Source organism: Lutra lutra, chromosome 16 (genome assembly GCF_902655055.1).
Source record: "Lutra lutra chromosome 16, mLutLut1.2, whole genome shotgun sequence".
Taxonomy (NCBI): Eukaryota; Metazoa; Chordata; class Mammalia; order Carnivora; family Mustelidae; genus Lutra; species Lutra lutra.
In genome coordinates this window covers 19,925,852-19,948,673 of record NC_062293.1, presented here as the reverse complement: position 1 = coordinate 19,948,673, position 22,822 = coordinate 19,925,852, and the positions used below count along the sequence as shown (strand labels likewise).

Here is a 22,822-nt window from a genome sequence, read left to right as displayed (position 1 = left end):
GTGGGGAGAGGATGGTATCCGTGTAACATGGTTGCTGTGATAAATAGGAAATAATGCGCACACCAGGTGCCTGTCGCAGTGGCCCGGCTCATCAGAAACTGACGTTCGAGTGCAGATCGCTTAGAAGTGGGCTGCCCTAAGGAGAGGGCATCTTGGTGCCAGTCCCTCGCAAAGAAACTTTTAGTGTTTCAAGAGGGGAGACCCGCTCCCCCCAAGAGAGGCACAGGCTCATCAGACAACCTTGTGGGTTGCGGAGGTATCTCAGAGAAGAGAAACATGAAACTCCTTTGTCCAGCTTTCAGAATCCCGTTGTTGGAGGCCCATTTGGAACATCGCCCTGACTGAAAGCGGGTGAATGAAACGGGTGCTCGTGCTCCCCCTCCTGGCCAGATGTGGATGTGAGGCAGGGATTTGGGGCCTTCTAGTCCTGGTTCCCACCACCGCTGGGATGCAGGAATTCTGAGTTGTGGCCCTCTTGTGAGGCTGGGGACAGCGGGTCCTGCCGAAAATGGGTGCTTGACATTGCTGTATTTTTCCTGGGGTCGAGCCTGGACGTCCTCATAACTCACTTTATCCTTGGCTGTCAGCTGGGGTTTCCTGATCCTATGCAAGGGCTGCCCCATTACAAAAGCTCTGGATGTCTTCAGTGGGGACAAGAACAACAACGTCATACACCACTAGTGTGAGATTCATGTAGGGTCCTAAGGAGGTGGGTGATATATTTGAAAACAAGAGTGAACAGGTTACTGTCCCAGCCTGTTCATCTCGTGTCCTTCTGAGTTACATGTTTCTCTCTTTTGCCTCCTGTCATAGATGTCTTTCCTTGCGCAGGAAAGGCAAAGGCAGGGATAGGATTTGTCAGTTTGTGGACACCAAACTGACTTCAGTAGAAAGACTGCTGCCTCCTGGCCCACTTTCAGGAACCAAATCCCTTCTTACTGAGCAGATCCACACACGTGTCAATGTGCATACGTGTGCACTCACAGATTTGTTGAAGGGCAAAGGAAGGTGGGGACCAGGCTGTCATAAAGAGTGAAATGGCGCGCACAGGACACCACGGGGTGGTTGCAGGAACAGCTGGCCTGAAAGTGAGTACACCTGGAGTGTAGTTCCTGGCTGCCATCATTGCCCTGGCTGGCATGGGGGCCATCAGACAGATTTGTGCTCCAGGCCCTGGGCTGCTCAGAGAGTGGCAGAAAGGGCCTGAGAAGTAGCTCAGCCCCAGATCATCTTTCTAAAACTGCCTCTTTCCACTCACATGCCTGCCAGGAAAGGGAGGAGACCCAGGACTCCTTTCCCCTTCCTTCACTCAAGGAAACGAGGTTTCCTGTTACATAGCAGTGCCAAGCGCTCCGGCAACTCCCCCTTACCCTTCGGGTCACGGGGTGGCCTCTGCCAGGTACCACAGCAGGGAGGGAAGGGGTGTCTGAGGAACCCATCTGACTTCCTGAGGCTGGGCCTCCTCACAACTGTGGAATTCTAGAGGTGGCTTGGGCCATGGCAGGGCCCTGGAGGCTACCTGAGTAGTGTAGCACGCTCCTAAAATAAGAGGAACTTGGAGGGCTGTGAGCAGGGCACTCTAGGCCCCTGCGCAAAGAACTTGATGTTTGCACTTTCTCAGGAAACACTCATTTTCCTGACTGGGAGGGAAAAAAGGGTGGGGAGCCCGATAGGGAGATTGCTTTCCAGCTTTGTTCTGGGAGGTTGGAGTAAGTGAGACTGAGAAGGGACGGGAAGTCAGGCAGACCCCGAGATGCCCCAGGGTGTCTGTGGTGGTGGCCTCCTGAACCCTCTAACCACAGGCAGTGGCTCGAGGTAGAGGGAGTATTGCGCCATTTGTTAGAGGGACCACCCGTGCGCTCACACAGCAGAAGTCATCCACCTGCATCCCAGACCCCTGGAGCCCTTCCTTCCTGCTGGGCCCTCTGGGTAGGTAAGGCACACAGAGGAATGCCAGAAGGATGGTGATCCCACGGGCATCAGAACAATTCCTGAAGCTCCTATTCCATTCGTCCAGTTTGGAATTTGAATTGTTTGTGTGATTAGCCAGCCAGGGGGTCAGAGTTCTGTGCCCCTCGTAGACCCTAAGGTGACTTGGCTACCATCTCGCCACATGTTGAATGCAGATGGGATATGTCGATCTCTTTCCAGTTGTTCAGAAATGCCCTTGCCATATGCAGACAGCCTGCTCGGCGTGAAGCATGCAGACCTGACAGCAGTGGGTGAAAAGCAGGAACCTACCCCATCCCTACCTAATGCCCCCAATGGAGGCCTGAATAGCTGTAGCTTCTAGGACTTCTCAGGGGGTTGAGACAGGGGGACAAATCCAGATCCCGGTTTGAAATTGCTCTTGCCAGGAATCCTGTGACTTCAGTGTGAAGCCCCCTCCCCCAGGTCCTATTTTCCCTTGGCCCAGGGAACCCTCCAGAGTCTGGGAGGCTTTGGGATTTGGGCTCAGCCCCTGGAATGTGGGGCTGGGAGGAGAAGGCCACCTGTTCTTAATGCCCCCGCAGAAAATTCTGTTCACCTCTTCTCCCCAGGGGTTGCAGCCAGCACTGCAGGGCTGAAGGGGCCTCTGAGGACCTCTGAAGGCCACTATCAGACCATCCCTGATGCACACAGTCCTTCCTGTGCAGCCTCTGGGCTTGGAGGCAGGACGGAGTCTCGCCCTAGGTCCCAGCCTCCAGTCCCCAGCCCCTCTGTCCTTTGCAGGGCTTCTGCTGGTGCCCCCAGGGTCACACAGCTGAGTGGAAACTATTCCTCAGGGCAGCTCTCCTTGGCTTTTTTATCCTCTGATTCATGCATTTTTCTGCCCATATTTGGTGGTAATTTGGTTGCTGGGCAGCCCTCCAGGAAGTGTGCAGGGGGAAGCTCGGCCAGCAGCCTGGCTCTGCTTCCAGGAGGGCCGGCTTCCTGCCCCTCGGAGTTGGAGAGGGCCCCAGGGAGGCGGTCAGCGATGGCTGCTGGGCTCCCTGGGAAAGGAGGTGAAGCTCAGCTTTTCCTTTCAGCCCCCTGAGAGAAGAATTCGTTCTCAGATGTTTTTGTCGTTGGAGAATATTTTTGCCATTACTTGGAGAAGACTCCTCCCCCCCCACCCCCTCAACTCCTGGGAATTTCCTCCCCAAAGCCTCCAGCCTTCACTCACAACCCTCCCTTCTCCTTCCTCCTGCAAGAAAAGAAACAAACAAGGGCACTTGCCCGAGTCCCTGGCGCTGAGCTCTGCCACCCAGGGGCTTCCCTGAGAGGTCGGCCGTGAGCCCCTGAGCGCTGGCCAGGAGCTGGTGTCTAGTCTCATTGCCCTCAAGAGCCTCAAAGCAGTGGCACTTTTGCACATCGCTAGACAAAGAGTTTTGCGTAAACACACTCGGCTTAGCAGGAAGGAGCAGGAAGGACAAACCAGTGAGGAGGTACACGGCACTCACTCCTGCCTTGCCAGAGTGCCTGGCCGAGGGCAGGCCCCAGCTTCAGAAGCAGGGCTTGTGCACTGTGGGAAGTAGGCTAAGGCCTGGGCTTGGTGGGTGGGTGGGCAGGTGGGTGGCAGAAGGCTGAGCTGTTTGTCCAGGCTCAGCTAGGAAAGTGAGGTCTCCAGGAGGAGGGTCAGAGCATCCTTTTAGCCCCTGGGAAACCCCAAAAGGATTCTGTGGAATGATGGCTTTCCTTTTCCCTTTCCCCAGGGTCGAGTTCCAGAATAAATTCTACAGCGGAACCGGTTTCAAGTTCCTACCCTTCTCCTTCGAGCACATTCGGGAAGGGAAGTTTGACGAGTGAGCCCGTCGTGGGGCTGTGTGCCAGCAGGCTGCCCTCCCCACTCCCTCCACAGTGGTTAGCTGCGCTCCTCTTGCCTGTTGGTTCTGTTCCCTGGGTATCAGGGTATTTGTGTCATCCCCGCCACCCCTCCCCCAGCCACCTGTGAGTTATTTAGATAGATCCGTCCCTCCCTGGGTCCTCCGCCACCTCCAACTTCATGTGTAGTGTAGTGATTTTCTAGAGAGAAGCCGGGTTCTGGCTGTCACTCATACCCACTGGGCACTGGCCTTGCCCTCCCAGCCTCCGTCCAGCCAGAGACAGCCCTTTCTCTGTCCCCTAGTGATGAACAAGTTTGTGCATTTTACATTTGAGCCCAAAGCCCACGGAAGGAGCGCCGTCACCATATACACCAGGACTTGGAGCCCCCTCTTCCTGCCCCTCTAGTTACTGGTTGGGGGCAGGGGTGCCCTTTAACACACCCCACTCTTGTGTTAGCAGGGAGAGGGTCCAGGAGGTGGTGTTTCTGTCCTCTCCCCATCCCTTCTGGTCTTCAGAGCAGTTGTTAATCAGGAATTCAGCTGGACCCAACTGTGCCGCTGTGCATGGCTTCTCCCTGTCACTCCCAAGGGTCCCAGGGGACCGCACACCACCTCCCTAATCCGAGCCCTTTCCTCCCTCCCAGAATCCCCTCCTTCTCCCTACCCGCTGTGTACCCAGCACAACAGCACAGCTGGGTCTCTGCGCAGAGGTCCTGGCTGTCTCCTCTGGCGGGATGCTTCTCAGGCGGAGCTGCAGGCCCTGCCCTCTGGGCAGAGGCTTCGAACTGGTGCTGTTTCCTGGCGCAGTCCCCAAGACATTCCCCTACCCCTAATCATGAGTCTCTAGGGCAGGACCATAGTCATCCAGGGTGGTTCTGCCAGCAGACCTGCCTTCTCTGCCCTCCAGTGTCCCTCTGCACTTCCACTGGGGATCCCCGGTCAAGGGAGTGCGGTCCTGGTCATGCGCAGTGAAGGTCGGGGCCAATTACAGTTTGTCAGTGGGATGCTGGGTCAGGGCTGCAGTGCGCTGCTTGCGAGAGCTACAGGGCCTTACCCTTTGGGCGGATGGAGAGCACCCCCCAAGGGACCACCTCTCCTGTCACCCCCATGCTGGGCTATGGCTTTCAGGGCCTTTAATCATGTGTTGACACAGCAGCCCGGGCTGCTTCAGCTAAATTGAACCCTGGGCCCCCAGTGGTGGAGATAATCCCCTGAGTTGGCGGGGGCCCTGTGCTCCTCCCACCCGGGCTTTTCTGAGTGAGTCACTTAGAGCCTCTCCTGGGCATGGGCCACCCGAGCTTCCCTGTGCGCTGGCCAGTGTGGCCCTGTGTTGAGCCCCCTCCCCTCTGGGCCCCGTGGTTTACATGTCACCTTTGCTCTGTTTACAGCAGGGTTTGAAGCAGAGCTCTTAGGAACCCTGCCCAAGGCCCTTCTGTTCACATATTCCTATGCTGAATAAAGTGTGTTTGACTCTACCAGGGAGGCTGCCTGTCCTTGTGCCCACAGCCCCTGTGTTGCACGCCCCTGCCCCTCCCCCAGCACGTCTGCTTCCCTGTGATCAAGAGGCCACAGCTGCAGGCCGGACAGTTTGTGAAATTCTCACCTCTCAAGTTTCCCAGGCGTCTTCCCCTTCCTCGAGCCCAGCAGCTCTGCAGATAACCTCCATTGGGGAGGGGACCTAGGGACCTGTCCTCTTCCTTTCCCACTCTGCCCACCCATTGGGTAGGGAAAGAGGGGGCCTGGGCAGCTGCCCACCCGCCTCTGCCTCTTCTACAAGTGTGCTTTCCAGGACTCAGTAGCCTGGCCCTTCTGAGCCCTGATGCCCTTGGCCTTGGTGTAAGTGGAGGCTCTGCGTGGAGTTCCTCAGGGCAGCAGGAGGATGTGAGGTGCTGAAGAGGCAGCAGGCGGGGCGGGCAGGGAGAGCAAGGTCTCCCTAACTGCCTTGTCAGGCACCCACATTCTTCCGCAGTTCCCTCCCTCCCCATTCCTCCTGGGGCCTCCAGGAGGAATGTGAGCAGCACGCAAACAGCTGCTGCTCGGGAGGGGTGAGGCGGGGTGAGGAGGGGCAGGAACACCCTGTTTCATGTTCCTCTTCCTCTAGCCCTTTCCTCCCCGACAGGCCACCTGCCCCGGAACAGGCCCATGAGTGTGGCACCCGCACCTGGCCTCAGGCCCCGGCGGGTCGAGCCTTCATGGGGAGGAGCGCTTTCAGCCTCTGCTCGGTTACCGACTCAAAAGGAGAGAGATTTGGAATCAGTGGAATGAGAGTCCAGAAGTAAATAGATTTACTTTGTGGGAGATTGAGCTTCCACAAAGGGGCCAGGACAGTTCAGTGTGGAAGAACAGTCTTGAACAAGTGGTATTTGTACAACTGGGTATCCTCGTGCGAAAGAACACATTTGGACGGCAGCCCCCACACCGCATTTAAAATGAACTCAAAGTAGGCTACATTTTTTCTCAATGTAAAAGTTAAAAACTAAAATTCCTACAGGAAACTATAGGAGAATGTTTTCGTGAGCTTGGGTTAGGGGATGATTTTTAGATACAACCCTAAAAGCAAAATGACAACAAGATAAAAGAGGGGCGCCCAGGGGGCCAATGGGTTAAGTGTCCCACTGTTGGTTTCAGCTCAGGTTCTGATCTCAGGGTCGGGAGATCTAGCCTGGCATTGGACTCAGTACTCAGCACAGCGTCTGCTTGAGTTTATCTCCCTCTTCCTCTGCCCCAGCCCCACCTCCCACTTCTCTCTCTCTCAAATAAATAAATCTTAACAAAAAAGAAAAGATAAGGGCCTTAGGGCCACCTGGGTGGCTCAGTCGGTTGAGAGTCCCAAATTTTGATTTTGGCTTAGGTCACGATCTTAGAGTCTTGAGATCAAGCCGCACACTGGGCTTTGTGCTCAACGGAGTCTGCTTCCCTTTACCCCTCTTCCTCTGCCCCTCCCCACCACTGCATGTGCACAGGGTCTCTCTCTCTAAAATAACTCTAAAAAAAAAAAAAAAAAATCTATGGGCCTTAGTCTTAATAAGGTTTTGTATTTTTTTTTTCTTAAAAATTTTATTTATTTACTTGACACACAGCCAGAAAGGGAACACAAACAAGGAGTGAGAGAGGGAGAAGCAGGCCTCCCGCTGAGCAGGGAGCCCGATGTGGGGCTCGATCCCAGGACCCTGGGATCAGGACCTGAGCTGAAGGCAGACGTCTAACCACCCAGGCACCCCTAAATACCTTAATTTAAAAGGTAAAATTAGGTGCACCTGGGTGGCTCAGTGGGTTAAAGCCTCTGCCTTCGGCTCAGGTCATGATGCCAGCATAGTGGGATCGAGCCCCACATGGGGCTCTCTGCTCAGCGGGAAGCCTGCTTCCTCCTCTCTCTGCCTGCCTCTCTGCCTACTTGTGATCTCTGTCTGTCAAATAAATAAATAAAATCTTTAAAAAATTAAAGGTAAAATTAGGGAAGCCTAGGTGGCTCAGTGGCTTAAATGTCTGCCTTTGGCTCAGGTCATGATCCTAGGATCCTGGGATGGATCCCCACATCAGGCTCCTTGCTCAGCTTGGAGTCTGCTTTTCCTTCTCCCTCTTCCTCTGCCCCTCCCGCTGCTTGTGTGCATTCTCTGTCAAATAAATAACAATTTTTTTTCCAAATTTTATTTATTTATTTGACAGACAGAGATCACAAGTAGGCACAGAGAGAGAGGAGGAAGCAGGCTCCCTGCAGAGCAAAGAGCACGATGCAGGGCTCAATCCCAAGACCCCAGGATCATGACCCGAGCCGAAGGCAGAGGCTTTAACCCACTGAGCCACTCAGGCACCCCTAAATAACAATTTAAAAAAAATTTTTTTTGTAAAAAAATAAATCTTAAAAAGTAAAAGGTAAAAAAAATTAACTTTTTAATTTAAAAAATGAAAAGATTTGAGTAGACATTTCTAGGAAGAAAACTACACAAATGAACAATAAGCCCATGAAAAGATTCTTAGCATCATTAGGGAAACACAAATCAAAACCATAAGAAGACCTGCCACATCAAACCCACCATGAAAGGCAATAATAAAGGGAAAATTAAAAGTGTGGACAAGGATGTGGAGGAATTGGAACTGCAGTGTGAGGCGGGGGGATGGGAAATGGTGCAGCTCCTTCAGAAAGCAGCTCTGGCAGTTTTTAAAACATTGAATCTAGGGGTTCCTGAGTGACTCAGTTAGTTGAGCGGCTGCCTTTGGCTCAAGTCATGATCCCAGGGTCTTGGGATCGAGCCCCACATCGGGCTCCCTGCTCAGCGGGAGGCCTGCTTCTCCCTCTCCCTCTGCTGCTTTCTCTGCTCATTCTCTCACTCAAATAAATAAATAAAAACTTAAAAAAAAAAAAGCATCAAGCTAAGAAGCCAGATGTGAGACCAAATAATGTGTGATTCCTTTCATGTGAAATGTCTGGAATGGGCGGCAGATCCGTAGAGACAGAGTCGATGGGCAACCGGATGGGGCTGGGGCCCAATTAAAATGACATCAGTGGGGGCACCTGGGTGGCTCAGTAGGTTAAGCCTCTGCCTTCGGCTCGGGTCATGATCTCAGGGTCCTGGGATCGAGCCCCACATTGGCTCTCTGCTCAGCAGGGAGCCTGTTTCCCCTCTCTCTCTGCCTGCCTCTCTTTCTACTTGTGATCTCTGTCTGTCAGATAAATAAATAAAATCTTTAAAAAAAAAAAATGACATCAGTGACTGCTAGTAGGTATAGGGTTTCTTTTGGGGAATGATGAAGATATAAAATTAGATTATAGTGACAGTTGCACAACTCTGAATTCACTTAAAAAATTGCTGAATTGAACGTTTATTTTTTTAAGATTTTTTATTTATTTGACAGCACACAAGCAGCGGGAGCGGCAGACAGAGGGAGAAGGAGAAGCAGGCTCCCCACTGAGCAAGGAGTCTGATGTGGGACTCGATGTGAGCTCAATCCCAGATCCCTGGGATCATGACCTGAGCCAAAGGGAGACACTTTGACTGAGCCATCCAGGCGCCCCTGAATTGAGCATTTAAATTGGTAAACTTATGTATCAATAAAATGGGGCAGGGGGTGAGAGACCTAGGGCTTCCATGGGGAGAAATACCTCCCTTGCCCACTGGAAAAGACCTGGGTTGGCAGGTCATTGCCTAAGCAGAACTTCTGGGATCTAGTGGCCTTGAGCTGCCTCCAGCCCAGCCAGCTAAAGATGGGCTGAGCAGGAACGGAGCCATGGAAGTAGGGCTGGGGAGGAGTCCCAGGAGCCCTGGGGTATGGGCAGGGAGCAGGATGGAGCCATTGCTCCTATGTTTAAGGGGCACACCATGTATCCTGATCCCCTTCTTATGAAACCCCTGCACCGCAGACCTCTGCTGAATGAGTGTGCTCCTGTTCGGGAAGTGCCCCACTTTGAGGTACTGGAACGAGCATGGGAGAGGGTGGCTTGGTGTTATAGGAGACAAGTCCATCAGCATTTTCAGGACCCCCCCTCATCCTGTCCTTCACTGGGGGCCTGGGTAGGACTGCACCTCTTTCTGCTCCCAGGAGCCCTGGGTAGAAGGGGCATTCATTGGAGCTCTTCTCAGATCTCAGATTCTCAATGACCTGCCTGCTCTCCCAGCTCCCCAGCAGACCCAAGGCATGTCCTGGGTGTGGGCTGTCCCCTGGTGGTGAGACAAGGAAGGAGCCACACATTCCTCCTCGCACACAAGGTGGTGGGATCCTACAGGTTGTGATGACAGGCAGAAAGGGGTAAGTGACCCTGAAGGTATTCTGGGGTGTATAGGCAGAAGGTCAGGCTGGCCAGGAACAAAAGAGGAGACAGGTGGAGAGCAGAGAGCCCAGCTCACTCGTTCCACACATGTTAACTGCAAAAGTGTCATGGTAAAATGATCAGACCGAACAAAAGCCTCTATTATAAAAGCCCTCCTCCCACCCCGAAAGTCCCAGTGCCCCACCCGGGCAACCACTGTTTTCATGGCCCTTAAAAAAAAAAAAAAAAAAAGGCACAAACGGGAGTTTGCTATACCTACTAGTTTGGCCTTTAAGTACAAATATATAGGGGTACCTGGGTGGCTTAGATGTTAATTAAGTGTCTGCCTTCTGCTCAGGTCATGATCCCAGGGTCCTGGGATCAAGCCCTGTATCTGGCTCCCTGCTCTGCAGGAAGCTTGCTGCTTCCTCTCCCACTCCCCCTGCTTGTGTTCTCTCTCTGTCAGGTAAATAAATAAAATCTTAAAACAAAAATTAAAAAATATATAAATATATGTATAATTTGCAGAACATTAACACCACACATTGTCCTCATCCCCCGACTTTTTTTTTTTTAAAGATTTTATTTATTTATTTGACAGAGAGAGATCACAAGTAGACGGAGAGGAAGGCAGAGAGAGAGAGAGAGAGAGAGAGAGAGGGAAGCAGGCTTCCTGGTGAGCAGAGAGCCCGATGTGGGACTCGATCCCAGGACCCTGAGATCATGACCTGAGCCGAAGGCAGCGGCTCAACCCACTGAGCCACCCAGGCGCCCCTCCCCGACTTTTTTTTAAGCAAATGCTTGATACTTCATCCAGTTGATGTACCTTAATTTCTTCGATCAGCCCCCTACTGTCTGCAGAGAGTTCCCAGCCCGATGGGGAAGATGAGCAGAGACAGTATGACTTGTCCAGAGTAATCCTCGAAGCTCCTGCCCAAGCATCCATGAGCTCAGGCCTTGAAGGCAGGCCTTGAAGGCTCTACCAAACCCATCCTAATCTTTCGCTGCTGCAGGCAGCCCCCACCACTCTGGATGAAGCCAGATCCCACAGAAAGACCCCCTGAGCCTGACAACCTGCAGCCCAACTCCCCCAACCCTTGTGCGCCCTAAAATCCAGAAACGCTGGTCAAGTGGTCCTGGGAGGGAAATCTGACAAGTCTTACCTGGAGCAAAGAGCGTTTGGAGGGGAGAGTGGAGAGGAGTGGAGAGAAGCTGGGGGCGGGGGGTGGGCGGTGGTATAGGCTATGGACCCAGGAGGGCACAGCTCTCTGGGCTAGTCTTGGAGCTGCTCCCAGGGAAACGGTGGGAACCTTCTGGTACCAGAAACCGACAGGGAGCAGGAGCTGTTCACTGACCTGGGAACAAGGCAGGGGGCCTGCAGTTCCCGCCTGTGGCTGGGCAGGGGGCAGAGGAGCAGGGAAAAAGCTCTTTGGACTCCCATGTTCTCTTTTGGTTCAGGCTCTGGATTCTCTGCCCTGGAAACTCTTCCTCTGACCCCTCCCCTTTCTCTCAGCAGTTCACTCAGGCCTAACGCTCTAGAAAAAGCTACATCTGCCTCCAAAAGGACTCAGAATCCTCTTAGGAAGTATGGTCCTCCCAAAGGGCCCACCACTTCCGGTCCCTACACAGCTCCACCCAACCCCACCCGGCCCAGAAGGCAGCCTGAAAAGTTGCATCATTTGGGAACAGTGGCAAGAACGGTGGGAATTAGGAGGTCCAGGTTCTAGTCCTAAACATGTTCTCCTACTGGTTACTGATCTCGTCTACGTCACTTCCTTTCTCTGGCCGTCAGTTTCCCAGGAGGTACAATGAAGATAAGGGGTCCACCTGTCCTGCTCTGCTACCCTTTAAGGATCAAACGGAGAGCCTTTAACCCACCCCCCGCCCGTTCCCCCACCCCCCTGCCCTGTCCCACCATGGTCAGTCCAGACTCACATGACCCATCTCCTTCCACTTCCTGATCTTTTAGTTCTTCAAATCTGCCCAGCTCTTTCTTTACCCTTCTCTAGTTTTTTTTTTTTTTTTTTTAATATTTTATTTATTTATTTATTTGACAGAGATCACAAGTAGGCAGAGAGAGGGAGAAAGCCGGCTCCCCGCTGAGCAGGGATCCTGATGTGGGACTCGATCCCAGGACCCTGAGACCATGACCTGAGCTGAAGGCAGAGGCTTAACCCACTGAGCCACCCAGGCGCCCCCCTAGTCTTCATACATACATTTTCTCTGCCGGGAATGCTCTCTCCTCCCTCTTTTCCTAGTCAACCCAATTTAATTCATATTAAATGTTGCTTCCTTTTGGAAGTGTTAGGCCGGGTACCTATTGTGTTTCTTCACAGCATCACAACTTTATTTATGTTACAGTGGCCAGTGGCCAGGGCAAAGAATTGCAAAAAGAGTAGAGGAACAAGCAGGACAGAGCTTGTCTATTCTCCCAGGGAGGAGAGGGGCCAGACATCCCAGAGAAGTCACCTGAGTTTCTGACAGGCTGGATCTTTTAAGGGTTTTTTTTGTTTTGTTTTAAAGATTTTATTTATTTATTTGACAGACAGAGATCACAAGTAGGCAGAGAGGCAGGCAGAGAGAGAGGAAGGGAAGCAGGCTCCCTGCTGAGCAGAGAGCCTGACACAGGGCTCGATCCCAGGACCCTGGGATCATGACCTGAGCTGAAGGCAGAGGCTTTAACCCACTGAGCCACCCAGGCACCCCCTTTTAAGGGGTTTTGAAGGATGTGGGAGGGTTGCGACACTTGGCCAGGTAGAGCAGGAGATGGCAGGTTCTCTGAGGGGCTCTGTCCCAGGCTCATCTGGGATATGGGTAGAGAATATGCTCCGTAGTTGGGGTCTACTTTCCGAGGATGGAGAGCACAGAGAAAAACAGAGAGGCAAGTGGACACCTGTGAGTTTTGTCTGTTAGCTTTGCTGGGGTGGGTGGTGGACTTTGAATAGATTCTTTTCAATTCTTTTTAGGAGTAAATGAATTTATTCAGAGCACTTGAGCGGGAAGGGGGAGGGGGACAGAGGGAGAAGGAGAGAGAAGCTCAAGCAGACTCCCTGCTGAACCCGGTGGGGGGCCAGATCCCACAGCCCTGAGATCATGACCTGAGCCAAAATTAAAGAGTCAGAAGCTTAAAGGACTGAGCCACCCAGGCGTCCGGATTCCTTTCAATATATGTAAGTATTTAGTTTCTAGGTTTTTCCTAGAGGAGAGTGCCTGTGTCTGGCACAAAATAAAACTCCAAATAAAAATCTGTTGGGCAGTTGCTGGATGGAAGACAGTGTGAAAGCTCTTCAGGTACAACTGTACCTGAAGACGCTTCTGAAGGGCACCGGGTCACAGCCTGGGCTTTTGATGACACGGGTCACGCGCCGTCAGGAGACACCCCCGGGACTCGGATCCGGGACCCGGAAGCGCGGTCTCTCCCCGCCAGGCTGGGGCGCTACCTTCTGCGCCACGTGGTCTGAGACCTGCAGCTGATTGGGCGCGGACCGTCCCGCCCCCTAGCCAAGTCGCAATTGATGCCCCGCGGGCCCCGGGCCAGCCCGAGACCGCAGGACCATGGAGGCAGCAGCTGTCGCCGCAGTCCTGGGCTTCCTGGTCCTGGCCGCCGCGGGCGGCTCGGCCGGGGACGAGGCCCGGGAGGCGGCGGCCGTGCGGGAGCTGCTGGCCCGGCTGCTGGGGCCCGGGCCCGCGGCCGCCTTCTCGGTGTCGGTGCAGCGCGCCCTGGCGGCCGAGTCCGGCCTGGACACCTACCGCTTGAGCGGCGGCGGCGCCGGGGCGCGGGTGCGGGTGCTCGGCTCCACCGGCGTGGCCGCCGCCGCGGGGCTGCACCGCTACCTGCGTGATTTCTGCGGCTGCCACGTGGCCTGGTCCGGCTCTCAGCTGCGCCTGCCGGAGCCGCTGCCCGCCGTGCCGGAGGAGCTGACCGAGGCCACGCCCAACAGGTACGCGGCGCGCCTGCCCGCCGGGTCCCACACCGCCCCCCCCGCACGCCCCCACGCCCGGCGGCGGCCTGCACCTGCCTCCCACCTCCCGCCGCGAGGCGCCCTCCTCGCAGAGGCCCGGCCGCGCCCGGCGCTAGATACGGCACCGAGACTGATCCTAGCGCCGGCCGTAGGGTCGCTCTGCCTCTAAAAGCCGAGTGTCCTTGAATAAGTCACTTAGCCTCTCAGAGCCTCAGCTGGCTCATCTGAAAAATGGAAACAGTGACATCTATCGCGCAGTGTTGGTCGTGAGGATCTGCCCCGTGACGGGCGTAGAATTTGTAGTGCACAATTAGTGGCCAGAAAATGCTATTCCTTTCCTTCCACCTTATCTTGGAAGATGCTCACCGAGGAATAACACCCACCGCCTCACAGCCTCCATGCTGGCGCTTGTCCCACTGCAGAGAGGTGCTCACACTTCTGTCTCCACATTAGACAGTGGGGAGGGGACCCCCCCCTTCCAGGACAGGGACCAGCGTTGTCGTGGAGCACTTAACCACTGTGCAGAGGGGGGCTCTGGAAGAGTTGACAGGAAGGCAGTGCGCTATCCCGGACTCCTGCCTGGCTGTGGCTAGGGGCACCTCAGAACAACTGGGTGGCGGAGACCCTGAATGGGAGGGCGTCAGGCCCCTCATAAGAAGGTTCTTGGCATTTGGGGAGAAAGGTTCAAGAACAAGCCGTTTAGAGAAGGGACAAAGATTTATGAAGTCTAGAAGTCGGAAATGTGCTACTTCACAAAGAAGCCATCTCTCCTCCCAGATGAAGCGTTTTTTGTTTCTCAAATTAGCTATCCATATAGAAAGAGGCTTACTTTTTAATTTTGGGTGTCTTAAAGATTTTATTTATTTGAGAGAGTGACTTGAGTGAGTGTGCGCAAGGGGGCGGGGCAGAGGGAGAGGGAGAAGCAGGTCCCCCCACTGAGCAGAGAGCCCAACATGAGGCTCCATCCCAGGACCCTGAGATCATGACCTGAGCTGAAGACAGATGGTTAGCTGACTGAGCCACCCACTCACCCCTAACTTTGGGTTTAACCTTTACTTGGGTGGTTAATTTTTCCATTATTTTAGGGGCGCCTGGATGGCTCAGTGGGTTAGAGCCTCTGCCTTTGACTCAGGTCATGATCCCAGGGTCCTGGGATGGAGCCCCGCATCGGGCTCTCTGCTCAGCAGGGGACTTGCACCCCCCTCTCTCCGCCTGCCTCCTCTGCCTACTTGTGATCTCTGTCTGTCAAATAAATAAATAAAATCTTTTTAAAAATGTGTTTTCCATTGTTTTAAGGTTGTGTTTCGGGCTGTGGAATTACCCATGGGGAGCAATTTTAAGAATGTCCAACTTTTGCAGCTTTTACTACTGGAGGGAGTGGGGCGTTGTAGTTTTCCAGAATGGCTTTACTTTGGTCACCTTGTCTCCCTAGCCTCCCTTCCCTCCTGCCTCAGTACTGAGTCTCAGCGCCACCCAGGGTGGGTCCTGGAGTGAAGCAGTGGACGGCCACAACTCCTCCCGTCTGGGCTCGATCTGGGGTGGGGGGGCTTGTTCCCAGGGCAAGGGACCCTCAGAGTTTGGGGGACTCTCTGCCCTCAGGGTCATGCTGCAGCTCAAACCCACCCTGTCCCCCCCACCTCCCCGGCAGGTACCGCTATTACCAGAATGTGTGCACGCACAGCTACTCCTTCGTGTGGTGGGACTGGGCCCGCTGGGAGCGGGAGCTGGACTGGATGGCACTGAATGGCATCAACCTGGCACTGGCCTGGAGCGGCCAGGAGGCCATCTGGCAGCGGGTGTGTGTCCCCCTCCCTTCTGTGTCCCTGCCTCCCCACAGCTCAGGGTCTGACACACAGAATAAAGATTTTAGAGGTGTTCGTGGCGTGCATGATGGCCCGAGCTGTCCAGAAGCAGGCTTCCATTGCTGAGCTGAACACAGAGGAGCACTTGCTCAGGGCTGGACCCCAGCACCCCACTAGAAATGCTAAGGAGTCGGGCTTCCCTCTCTCCCCATCCCCACAGCTGGTGAGGCCGCTGCTTCGTGGGTTCTGTCTCATTGGCAGCCTTGATCTGCCTCATCGTCTTGATCCTTATTCATGGCCCCAGTGCAGGCTGTTGCCCTCTCTCCCTGAACGACCCCCACCGCCAACCCCGCAAGAGCCTCTGAACAGGACTCCTGGCTCTTAAGTTCCACCAGTGTCCTTTCTGAGATGCAAATCTGGGAGAGACCTGCTCCTGTCAACACACGTAGGCGCTCCCCTCCGCTGCAGGCATCCCCCTGGCCTGGGGGCTTCCGTGCCAGGGCCCTGAGGGCTCTGGCTGCTGGCGGTGGGGGCGGGGAGGGTTGGTGCGTTCTTTAATCTCCCTGCAGAGCTGGCCTCACCCGTCATTCTGGCCTGCCTCGCTCTGTGAAGCCTTCTAAGACCCCTTTCCCGTTTTGGGGAGAGCCCATTTGTGCCTCACCTCACTCTTGCAGCAAAACTGACCCATAAGTCAACTCCCCTGTTCACAGGTCTATTTCTCCTGGACTGTGGGCTCCTGGCAAGGGTCACGTTTTGTCTTAGTAACTCTAGGGCTCAGCCCAGAGAAGAGTGAGTGTTGAGTGCGTGAATTACTGAGCAGAGATTAATGTATTCTCATGTGTTTATGTGCGGGGCTCGCCCTCCTCCTCAGGTGTACCTGGCCTTGGGCCTGACCCAGTCGGAGATTGATGAGTACTTCACTGGCCCTGCCTTCCTGGCCTGGGAGCGCATGGGCAACCTGCACACGTGGGGTGGCCCCCTGCCCCGCTCCTGGCACCTCAAACAGCTGTACCTGCAGGTAAAAGGACGGGGAAGGAAAGGAGGCAGCATTAGACAGTGCCACGTAGTCCTGGGCCCAGGGGGGCGGTATTTGGCCAGCGCCCTGGGGGAGTGAGGGCCTCCGCCTCAAGGCCATGCCCATCGCCTCCCCCCTCCATTCCCTCCAGCATCGGATCCTGGACCGCATGCGCTCCTTTGGCATGATCCCGGTGTTACCTGCCTTTGCAGGTCACGTCCCCAAGGCTCTCACCAGGTAACGTCCCCCCCTCACCCCACCCCGCCCTCGGACTTGGCTTGAGAGGGAATTTATTTTTTCCTGCAAAACGTGATTTAAAGAAAAACTGAAGCTCTGGATGTGGGCCTGGGCTTGATTCCTGGCCTTCCTCTCTTGTGGCTGGGAAAAGTCTCTGAGGCCCAGCTGAGACCCCCCTCCTTCAGGTAGCCTTGCTGGGGCCCCCAGCCTTGTTAGCACCTCCTCCGCGTCCATGAACACCCGCTTCCCACCATTGTCACAGGGCTTAGCGCACTGCTGCTGGCCTGGCTGGCCACCCCCTCACCTCCCGGCTGGGTAGCAAGAGCCTCATTCTTACATTCAGCAAGTGCTTGTCAGACCAGGCTCTGTGCTGGGTCATGGGGATGCAGCACTGAAGGTGCAGTGAGTTCCACCCCTGCTGTGGGAGAGGTTGGCAGGGGCATGCAGTATAGTGATACGGGCAGGAATATATGTGGGTCCACTTCTCTGTTTAGGCCCCTTCTGCCTGGGGAAGAGGGGCAGCCAGGCCTCAGAACAGAGGCAGCACTGAGCCAAGCATTGAAAAATGAGTGTTGCTTGCTTCAGCTGGTGGGAGGGGGAGAGAGAACAGAAGCTTTACAGATGAGATGAAACTCAAAGGATGTTGAGAAGTCACCAGCTACATAAGCAGGGAGGGAGGAGGAAAGGATTCCAGCCACAGGACACAGTCTGTGCAAAGGCACGGGAGCACGAGAGACTGGGATGTGTTCCAGGAACTGCAGATAAGCCAGGGAGGCAGCTGGTGAAATCTGTATCAGCCTCCAGTAAATGTTTGGATTGCCCCCCTGCTCCCTCTCCCACCAGGCTGTTCCCTCAGATCAACGTCACCCAGCTGGGCAGCTGGGGACACTTCAACTGCTCCTATTCCTGCTCCTTCCTCTTGGCTCCAGAAGACCCTCTCTTCCCTGTCATTGGGAGCCTCTTCCTGCGGGAGCTGACCAAGGAGTTTGGCACGGATCACATTTATGGGGCCGACACTTTCAACGAGATGCTGCCCCCCTCCTCGGAGCCCTCCTACCTTGCCGCAGCCACAGCCTCTGTCTACCAGGCCATGATCACAGGTTCGGTGCCAGGGAGAGCCGGGAAGGCGAGCCCCCCCGCCCCCAACCTTCAGGGACATGGGTGCGACAGAGGTCAGTGGGGTGGGAAAAAAAGACAGCACTTGACCATTTACCAAGCACTTGTACACATACACCGTCTCAGTTAACCATACTGTGGGTGGGAGATGAGCTCTGGAGCCAGACAGCCTGCTCGAACCTTGGCCTGTGTGACTTACAACAAGTTATCTCCCACCCAGTGCCTCGGTGGCTTCATCTGTAAAATGGGGCTGCCTCGTAAGCAGAATGATGCCTGGCCCAGAGTAAAGTGCCATTAAGTGCTGGCTATTGCAAATATTTCATTTGGCCTCTGCCTCCGAGCTGTGGTAGGTAATGTGGGCCAGAGGTTAGGGGATGTGTTCAAAGCCGGTGGGTGCCCTTCCTGGTCCTCCAGGAACCCTCCTCCAGGAACCCAGTGTTCTGTCCTGCCACTTACAGGGTGGGGCAGAGAGGGGTCAGGTCAGCAGTGGCTGGGTGAGGAGGCCTCCGTGTCAGCCAGGAAGGGAGCCCATTGGCTCAGGCTGCCTCGAGAGCACTGTGATCCAGGCCCCATGGCCTCAGCCTCGTCCCAGAGCCTGTCGGGTGTACACATTCTCCTGAATCGGAATGACTCGGGTTTGGGCCCAGGCACCTGTTTTAACCAGCCTTCTGGGTAATTTTTTTTAAAGATTATTTATTTATTTATTTGACAGAGAGAGATCACAAGTAGGCAGAGAGGCAGGCAGAGAGAGAGGGAGAAGCAGGCTCCCCGCTGAGCAGAGAGCCCGATGTGATGCGGGGCTGATGCAGGGCTCCATCCCAGGACCCTGAAATCAGGACCTGAGCTGAAGGCAGAGGCTTAACCCACCGAGCCACCCAGGCGCCCCCTTCTGGTAATTTTGATGCTTCATAAAGCTTGCCAACTGTGATAGAGTCATTTAACTTCTCTGGACCTCTGTCTCTTCATCTGTAGTACGAGGTGAACGGTCCCCTACCCTCTTGCCTCTCATCAGTCCTCTCTCTGTCTCCCTGCCTCTGCCCCAACCACAGTGGACCCTGACGCCGTATGGCTGCTCCAAGGCTGGCTCTTCCAGCACCAGCCCCAGTTCTGGGGACCCGCCCAGGTGAGAGCCGTGCTGGGGGCAGTACCCCGTGGCCGCCTCTTGGTTCTGGACCTGTTTGCCGAGAGCCAGCCCGTGTACCTCCGCACGGCCTCCTTCCACGGCCAGCCCTTTATCTGGTGCATGCTGCATAACTTTGGGGGTAACCACGGTCTGTTTGGGGCCCTGGAGGCTGTGAACCAGGGCCCTGCCGCGGCCCGCCTCTTCCCCAATTCCACTATGGTAGGCACGGGCATGGCCCCGGAGGGCATCGGCCAGAACGAAGTGGTCTATGCCCTCATGGCAGAGCTGGGCTGGCGGAAGGACCCAGTGGCTGATTTGGAGGCCTGGGTGACCAGCTTTGCGGCACGTCGGTATGGAGTCAACAGCAAGGAGACAGAGGTCGCCTGGAGACTGCTTCTTGGGAGTGTTTACAACTGTTCTGGTGAGGCCTGCACTGGGCACAATCGCAGCCCCCTGGTCAGGAGGCCGTCCCTGCAGATGGTCACCACAGTCTGGTACAACCGATCGGCCGTGTTCGAGGCCTGGCGGCTGCTGCTAACAGCCACACCCACCCTAGCCAAGAGCCCCACCTTCCGCTACGACCTGCTGGACGTGACTCGCCAGGCGGTCCAGGAGCTGGTCAGCCTGTACTACACGGAGGCGAGGACTGCCTACCTGAACAAGGAGCTGATGCCCCTAATGAGGGCAGCCGGCATCCTGGTCTACGAGCTTCTGCCGGCCCTGGATGGAGTGCTGGCTAGTGACAGTCGCTTCCTGCTGGGCACGTGGCTGGAACAGGCCCGCGCGGTCGCCGTCTGCGAGACGGAGGCCCGTTTCTATGAGCAGAACGGCCGCTACCAGCTGACTCTTTGGGGGCCCGAGGGCAACATCCTAGACTACGCCAACAAACAGCTGGCGGGGCTGGTGGCTGGCTACTACGCCCCCCGCTGGGAGCTCTTCATGCAGATGCTGGTTGAGAGCCTGGTCCAAGGCCGTCCCTTCCAGCAGCACCAGTTCGAAGAGAATGCCTTCCAGCTGGAGCAGACCTTTGTCTTCAGCACACAGAGGTATCCCAGCCAGCCCCAAGGTGACACTGTGGACCTGGCCAAGAAGCTCTTCCTCAAATATTACCCCCGGTTGGTGGCTGGGACCTTGTGACAGATGAGCCACCCTTGGGTGGTGGTCTTTCCTGAATTCCAGACCTGGGCAGGCTCCCAGGGCCTGGAGCTAGATGAGCAGGTCCCCAGGCCCCGGCAAAAGAACTCAAGACCTGCCAGAGGATCAGGAATGGGAAGTTGGGGGTGGAGGTGGTGAGCTGCCCTCCTCCTCCTCTCCAAAGTTGGGATCAAAGTACTCTTTTAATACAACTTAATAAACCGGTGAGTCCCCTGGGCTTCTCAGAATGTCACTACCATGATGCCTGGGAGGACTTGGGCTATAGGATGGACATTGGCGTGAGGCACTTTCTCCCTGCCTCCTTGCTTCAGCCTCCCCATTTCTGATACTAACACCCGACCTTGGAACCCGTAATGCCCTCCCAAGACGTTTACTTTCACACCCCCCTCAGCCAACTTTGGAACCCGTAATTGTCTCTATGGGACAGAGGCACACCCAGGGGAAGATGTGCCCAGGGCACTCAGCGCCCACATCTCCTAGTCAAAGCTTTGCCTTGCCTCTGACCAGCCACCCAAGAACGGGTATTCCCAGCAGGGGCGTCATCTCCACCTTGACCGGGAGCAGGACAAGGAGAGCAGGCCCCACACCCGAAGGAGGGCTCAGCCTTGAGATTAGGTTGGAGACACAACAAGGGGTGGGGACCCCGAGGGCGGGGGCGGGGCGGAGCAGGTTAGATTAAAGAGCTCAGAGACCTGAGTCTTGAGCGGTGCAGTCCCGGACCTCTCCCCACTGTCTCCCCATGGACCGCACCGTGGTGCTCATCACCGGCTGTTCCTCCGGCATCGGCCTGCACCTGGCCCTGCGTTTGGCGTCCGACCCCTCCCGGAGCTTCAAAGGTAGTTGAGAGGCTGGGATGGAGAGAAAGGAGCAGCCCTGGGTCCAAGGGGACCACGTAGCGGTAAGCAGGGAATTCAGATCCTCGTCTTCTTCCGAACCTCCAGTGTATGCCACGCTGCGGGACCTGAGGGCGCAGGGCCCGCTGTGGGAGGCAGCCCGGTCCCGAGGGTGCCCTCCTGGCTCCCTGGAGACGTTGCAGCTGGACGTGAGGGACGCGGATTCTGTGGCCGCTGCCCGGGCACGCGTGACCGAGGGCCGCGTGGACGTGCTGGGTGAGCCTCCCCGCAACACGCGTGCAGAAGCCTCCCCGGCACTGTGTCCAAACCAAAATGTCCTGAGGCCCAGGGACCTGCTGGGTCGGAGGACAGAGAGGCAGGCAGGGTCCGACTTCTCTCCCCTCAGTGTGTAATGCGGGGCGGGGTCTGCTCGGGCCTCTGGAGGTGCATACGGCTGGCGCAGTGGGGTCCGTGCTGGACGTGAACGTGGCCGGGACCGTGCGGACACTGCAGGCCTTCCTGCCCGACATGAAGCGCCGCCGCTCGGGACGCGTCCTGGTGACCGGGAGCATGGGCGGCTTGATGGGTGCGTGGATGGGGCGGGGCCAGCGGGAGGGGCGGGGTCTGGTGGCAGTGCCTCCGGCTGCCTGGGGCTCCCCGGTGGCGACCCTCCCAGACGCGCCTCCGAAGCCTCTTCTCCCCTCGAAGGGCTGCCGTTCAACGCGGTTTACTGCGCCAGCAAGTTCGCGATCGAAGGTCTGTGCGAGAGTCTGGCGGTTCTCCTGCCTCCCTTCGGGGTCCAGTGAGTCAGCGCCCCGCCCCGGGGACCCCTGTCCCCTGACTTTGGGAACTCCAGCCCCCTGTCCTGTTGGAGCCTCTCTCAGGCGTTCTCCCTGGCCCCTCCCCACTTCGGGTCACAATTGTCGTGTGCCAGGGCACTTGCCATTCCTTACCGCGCCTCTGTTGCCATCCAGCTGGGAAGCCGAAGAGGTTAGGTGACTGGCTCAAGGTCACACAGTAAGGGAGCTTGCCAGGTTGGAATTCCGATGCAAATCTCCCTCACGCCCCCTAAATGGCTGTGGGAGGGGGGGAGGCAGGGGTGCTTTTCGGGCTGTAAGCCGCTTTTCAAAGGCTCTGGTTACCTCGGCGGAGCCGGCGCCCGGGCATAGACCCGCATCTCGCCGGTCCTGCCCTGCCGGGCGTCAGGGCTGGGGTCCGGCCCTCTGGCTGCGCCCCCCTCCCACTCGCCGCTTTGGGCCCGCAGCGTGAGCCTCATCGAGTGCGGCCCGGTGCGCACCGCCTTCCTGGAGAAGCTGGAGGGCGTCGCGGGCGGGGTGCTGGACGGCGCGGACGCCGAGACCCGCCACCTCTTCTCCCGCTACCAGCGCCATCTGGAGCGGATCTTCCGCGAGGCGGCGCAGGACCCGGAGGAGGTGACCGAGGTAGGGGTCGGGCGCGGTCCCGGGAGCAGGGACGGCGCGCGGCGGCGGTGTGTGTGTGTGGGGGGGGACCCAGCTCCCGCCAGCGCGCCTCCTCCCGCCGCCGCAGGTCTTCCTCGCCGCGCTGCGCGCCCCGCGGCCCGCGCTGCGCTACTTCAGCACCGAGAGCTTCCTGCCCCTGGCGCACCTGCGCCTGGCCGACCCCAGCGGCTGCAGCTACGTCGCCGCCATGCACCGCGCGGTGTTCGCCGACGAGCCCGCGGAGGAGCCGACCGATGCTGCCCCAGGCGGCCCCGCGCTCCGCGCTCCTCCCGCCGCCGCCGCCCCGCAATAAAGGCTTGGTCCGCCGCTGTCTGCCGCTCTCTCCTTTGTGCCCCAGGGATGCGCGGTTCTGCGGGACGGCGCCAGGCTGCCGGCTGCACTGCTCCGGTGGGACAAGTGGCGCGTACCTCGGGTGGGCGATCTGGAAAGATCGTGGTTAGCCCGGGTTATAGCTGTGCGGAAACCGAGGCCCAGAAAGAGGAAGAGGCTAGCCCTCGAAGGGCCGGGCGGCGAGTGGTCCCTGGATTCCCACGGGGTGTCTGCAGCAGGTGTTAGGTGGACCGGGGA

At 56.6% G+C, this 22,822-nt stretch overlaps 3 protein-coding genes across 7 annotated transcripts in view; all 3 read left to right on the top strand.

Annotated features, from left to right (window-relative positions):
• The window catches only part of ATP6V0A1 (ATPase H+ transporting V0 subunit a1), a 64,008-nt gene extending 58,748 nt beyond the window's left edge, over window positions 1-5,260 (top strand). For all 4 annotated transcript variants that reach the window (XM_047706829.1, XM_047706828.1, XM_047706827.1 and 1 more), the window contains one exon: window positions 3,675-5,260. In XM_047706829.1, coding sequence (XP_047562785.1) covers window positions 3,675-3,768 — 94 coding nt within the window. In that variant the 3' untranslated portion in view covers window positions 3,769-5,260. The remainder of the gene's footprint in view (window positions 1-3,674) is intronic.
• Window positions 5,261-13,038: 7,778 nt separating this feature from the next.
• On the top strand, window positions 13,039-20,214 carry NAGLU (N-acetyl-alpha-glucosaminidase). Its single transcript, XM_047708124.1, has 6 exons — window positions 13,039-13,472; window positions 15,142-15,289; window positions 16,167-16,313; window positions 16,462-16,547; window positions 17,391-17,647; window positions 18,713-20,214. Exons 1-6 carry the CDS (start codon window positions 13,087-13,089, stop codon window positions 19,921-19,923), a joined length of 2,235 nt encoding a protein of 744 aa, XP_047564080.1. The 5' UTR covers window positions 13,039-13,086; the 3' UTR covers window positions 19,924-20,214.
• Window positions 20,215-20,360: 146 nt separating this feature from the next.
• Window positions 20,361-22,570, top strand: HSD17B1 (hydroxysteroid 17-beta dehydrogenase 1). Of its 2 annotated transcripts, none has more exons than XM_047708127.1 (6): window positions 20,361-20,777; window positions 20,883-21,050; window positions 21,181-21,360; window positions 21,483-21,576; window positions 22,039-22,207; window positions 22,323-22,570. In XM_047708127.1, exons 1-6 carry the CDS (start codon window positions 20,681-20,683, stop codon window positions 22,545-22,547), a joined length of 933 nt encoding a protein of 310 aa, XP_047564083.1. In that variant the 5' UTR covers window positions 20,361-20,680; the 3' UTR covers window positions 22,548-22,570. The 2 variants fall into 2 exon arrangements, with proteins under 2 accessions (XP_047564083.1, XP_047564082.1); XM_047708126.1 differs by having other exon boundaries at window positions 22,039-22,216.
• The last annotated feature ends 252 nt before the right edge of the window (window positions 22,571-22,822 follow it).

What these genes read in the sequence shown, in the direction of transcription:
- NAGLU (XM_047708124.1), top strand. Translation starts at nt 13,087, where the DNA reads ATGGAGGCAGCAGCTGTCGCCGCAGTCCTGGGCTTCCTGGTCCTGGCC. An exon ending in AGGAGGCCATCTGGCAGCGG is followed by an intron (nt 15,290 to 16,166) that starts GTGTGTGTCCCC and finishes CCTCCTCCTCAG; the next exon opens with GTGTACCTGGCCTTGGGCCT. An exon ending in GTCCCCAAGGCTCTCACCAG is followed by an intron (nt 16,548 to 17,390) that starts GTAACGTCCCCC and finishes CTCTCCCACCAG; the next exon opens with GCTGTTCCCTCAGATCAACG.
- HSD17B1 (XM_047708126.1), top strand. Translation starts at nt 20,681, where the DNA reads ATGGACCGCACCGTGGTGCTCATCACCGGCTGTTCCTCCGGCATCGGC. An exon ending in GGGCCGCGTGGACGTGCTGG is followed by an intron (nt 21,051 to 21,180) that starts GTGAGCCTCCCC and finishes CTCTCCCCTCAG; the next exon opens with TGTGTAATGCGGGGCGGGGT. An exon ending in CTGCCTCCCTTCGGGGTCCA is followed by an intron (nt 21,577 to 22,038) that starts GTGAGTCAGCGC and finishes TTGGGCCCGCAG; the next exon opens with CGTGAGCCTCATCGAGTGCG.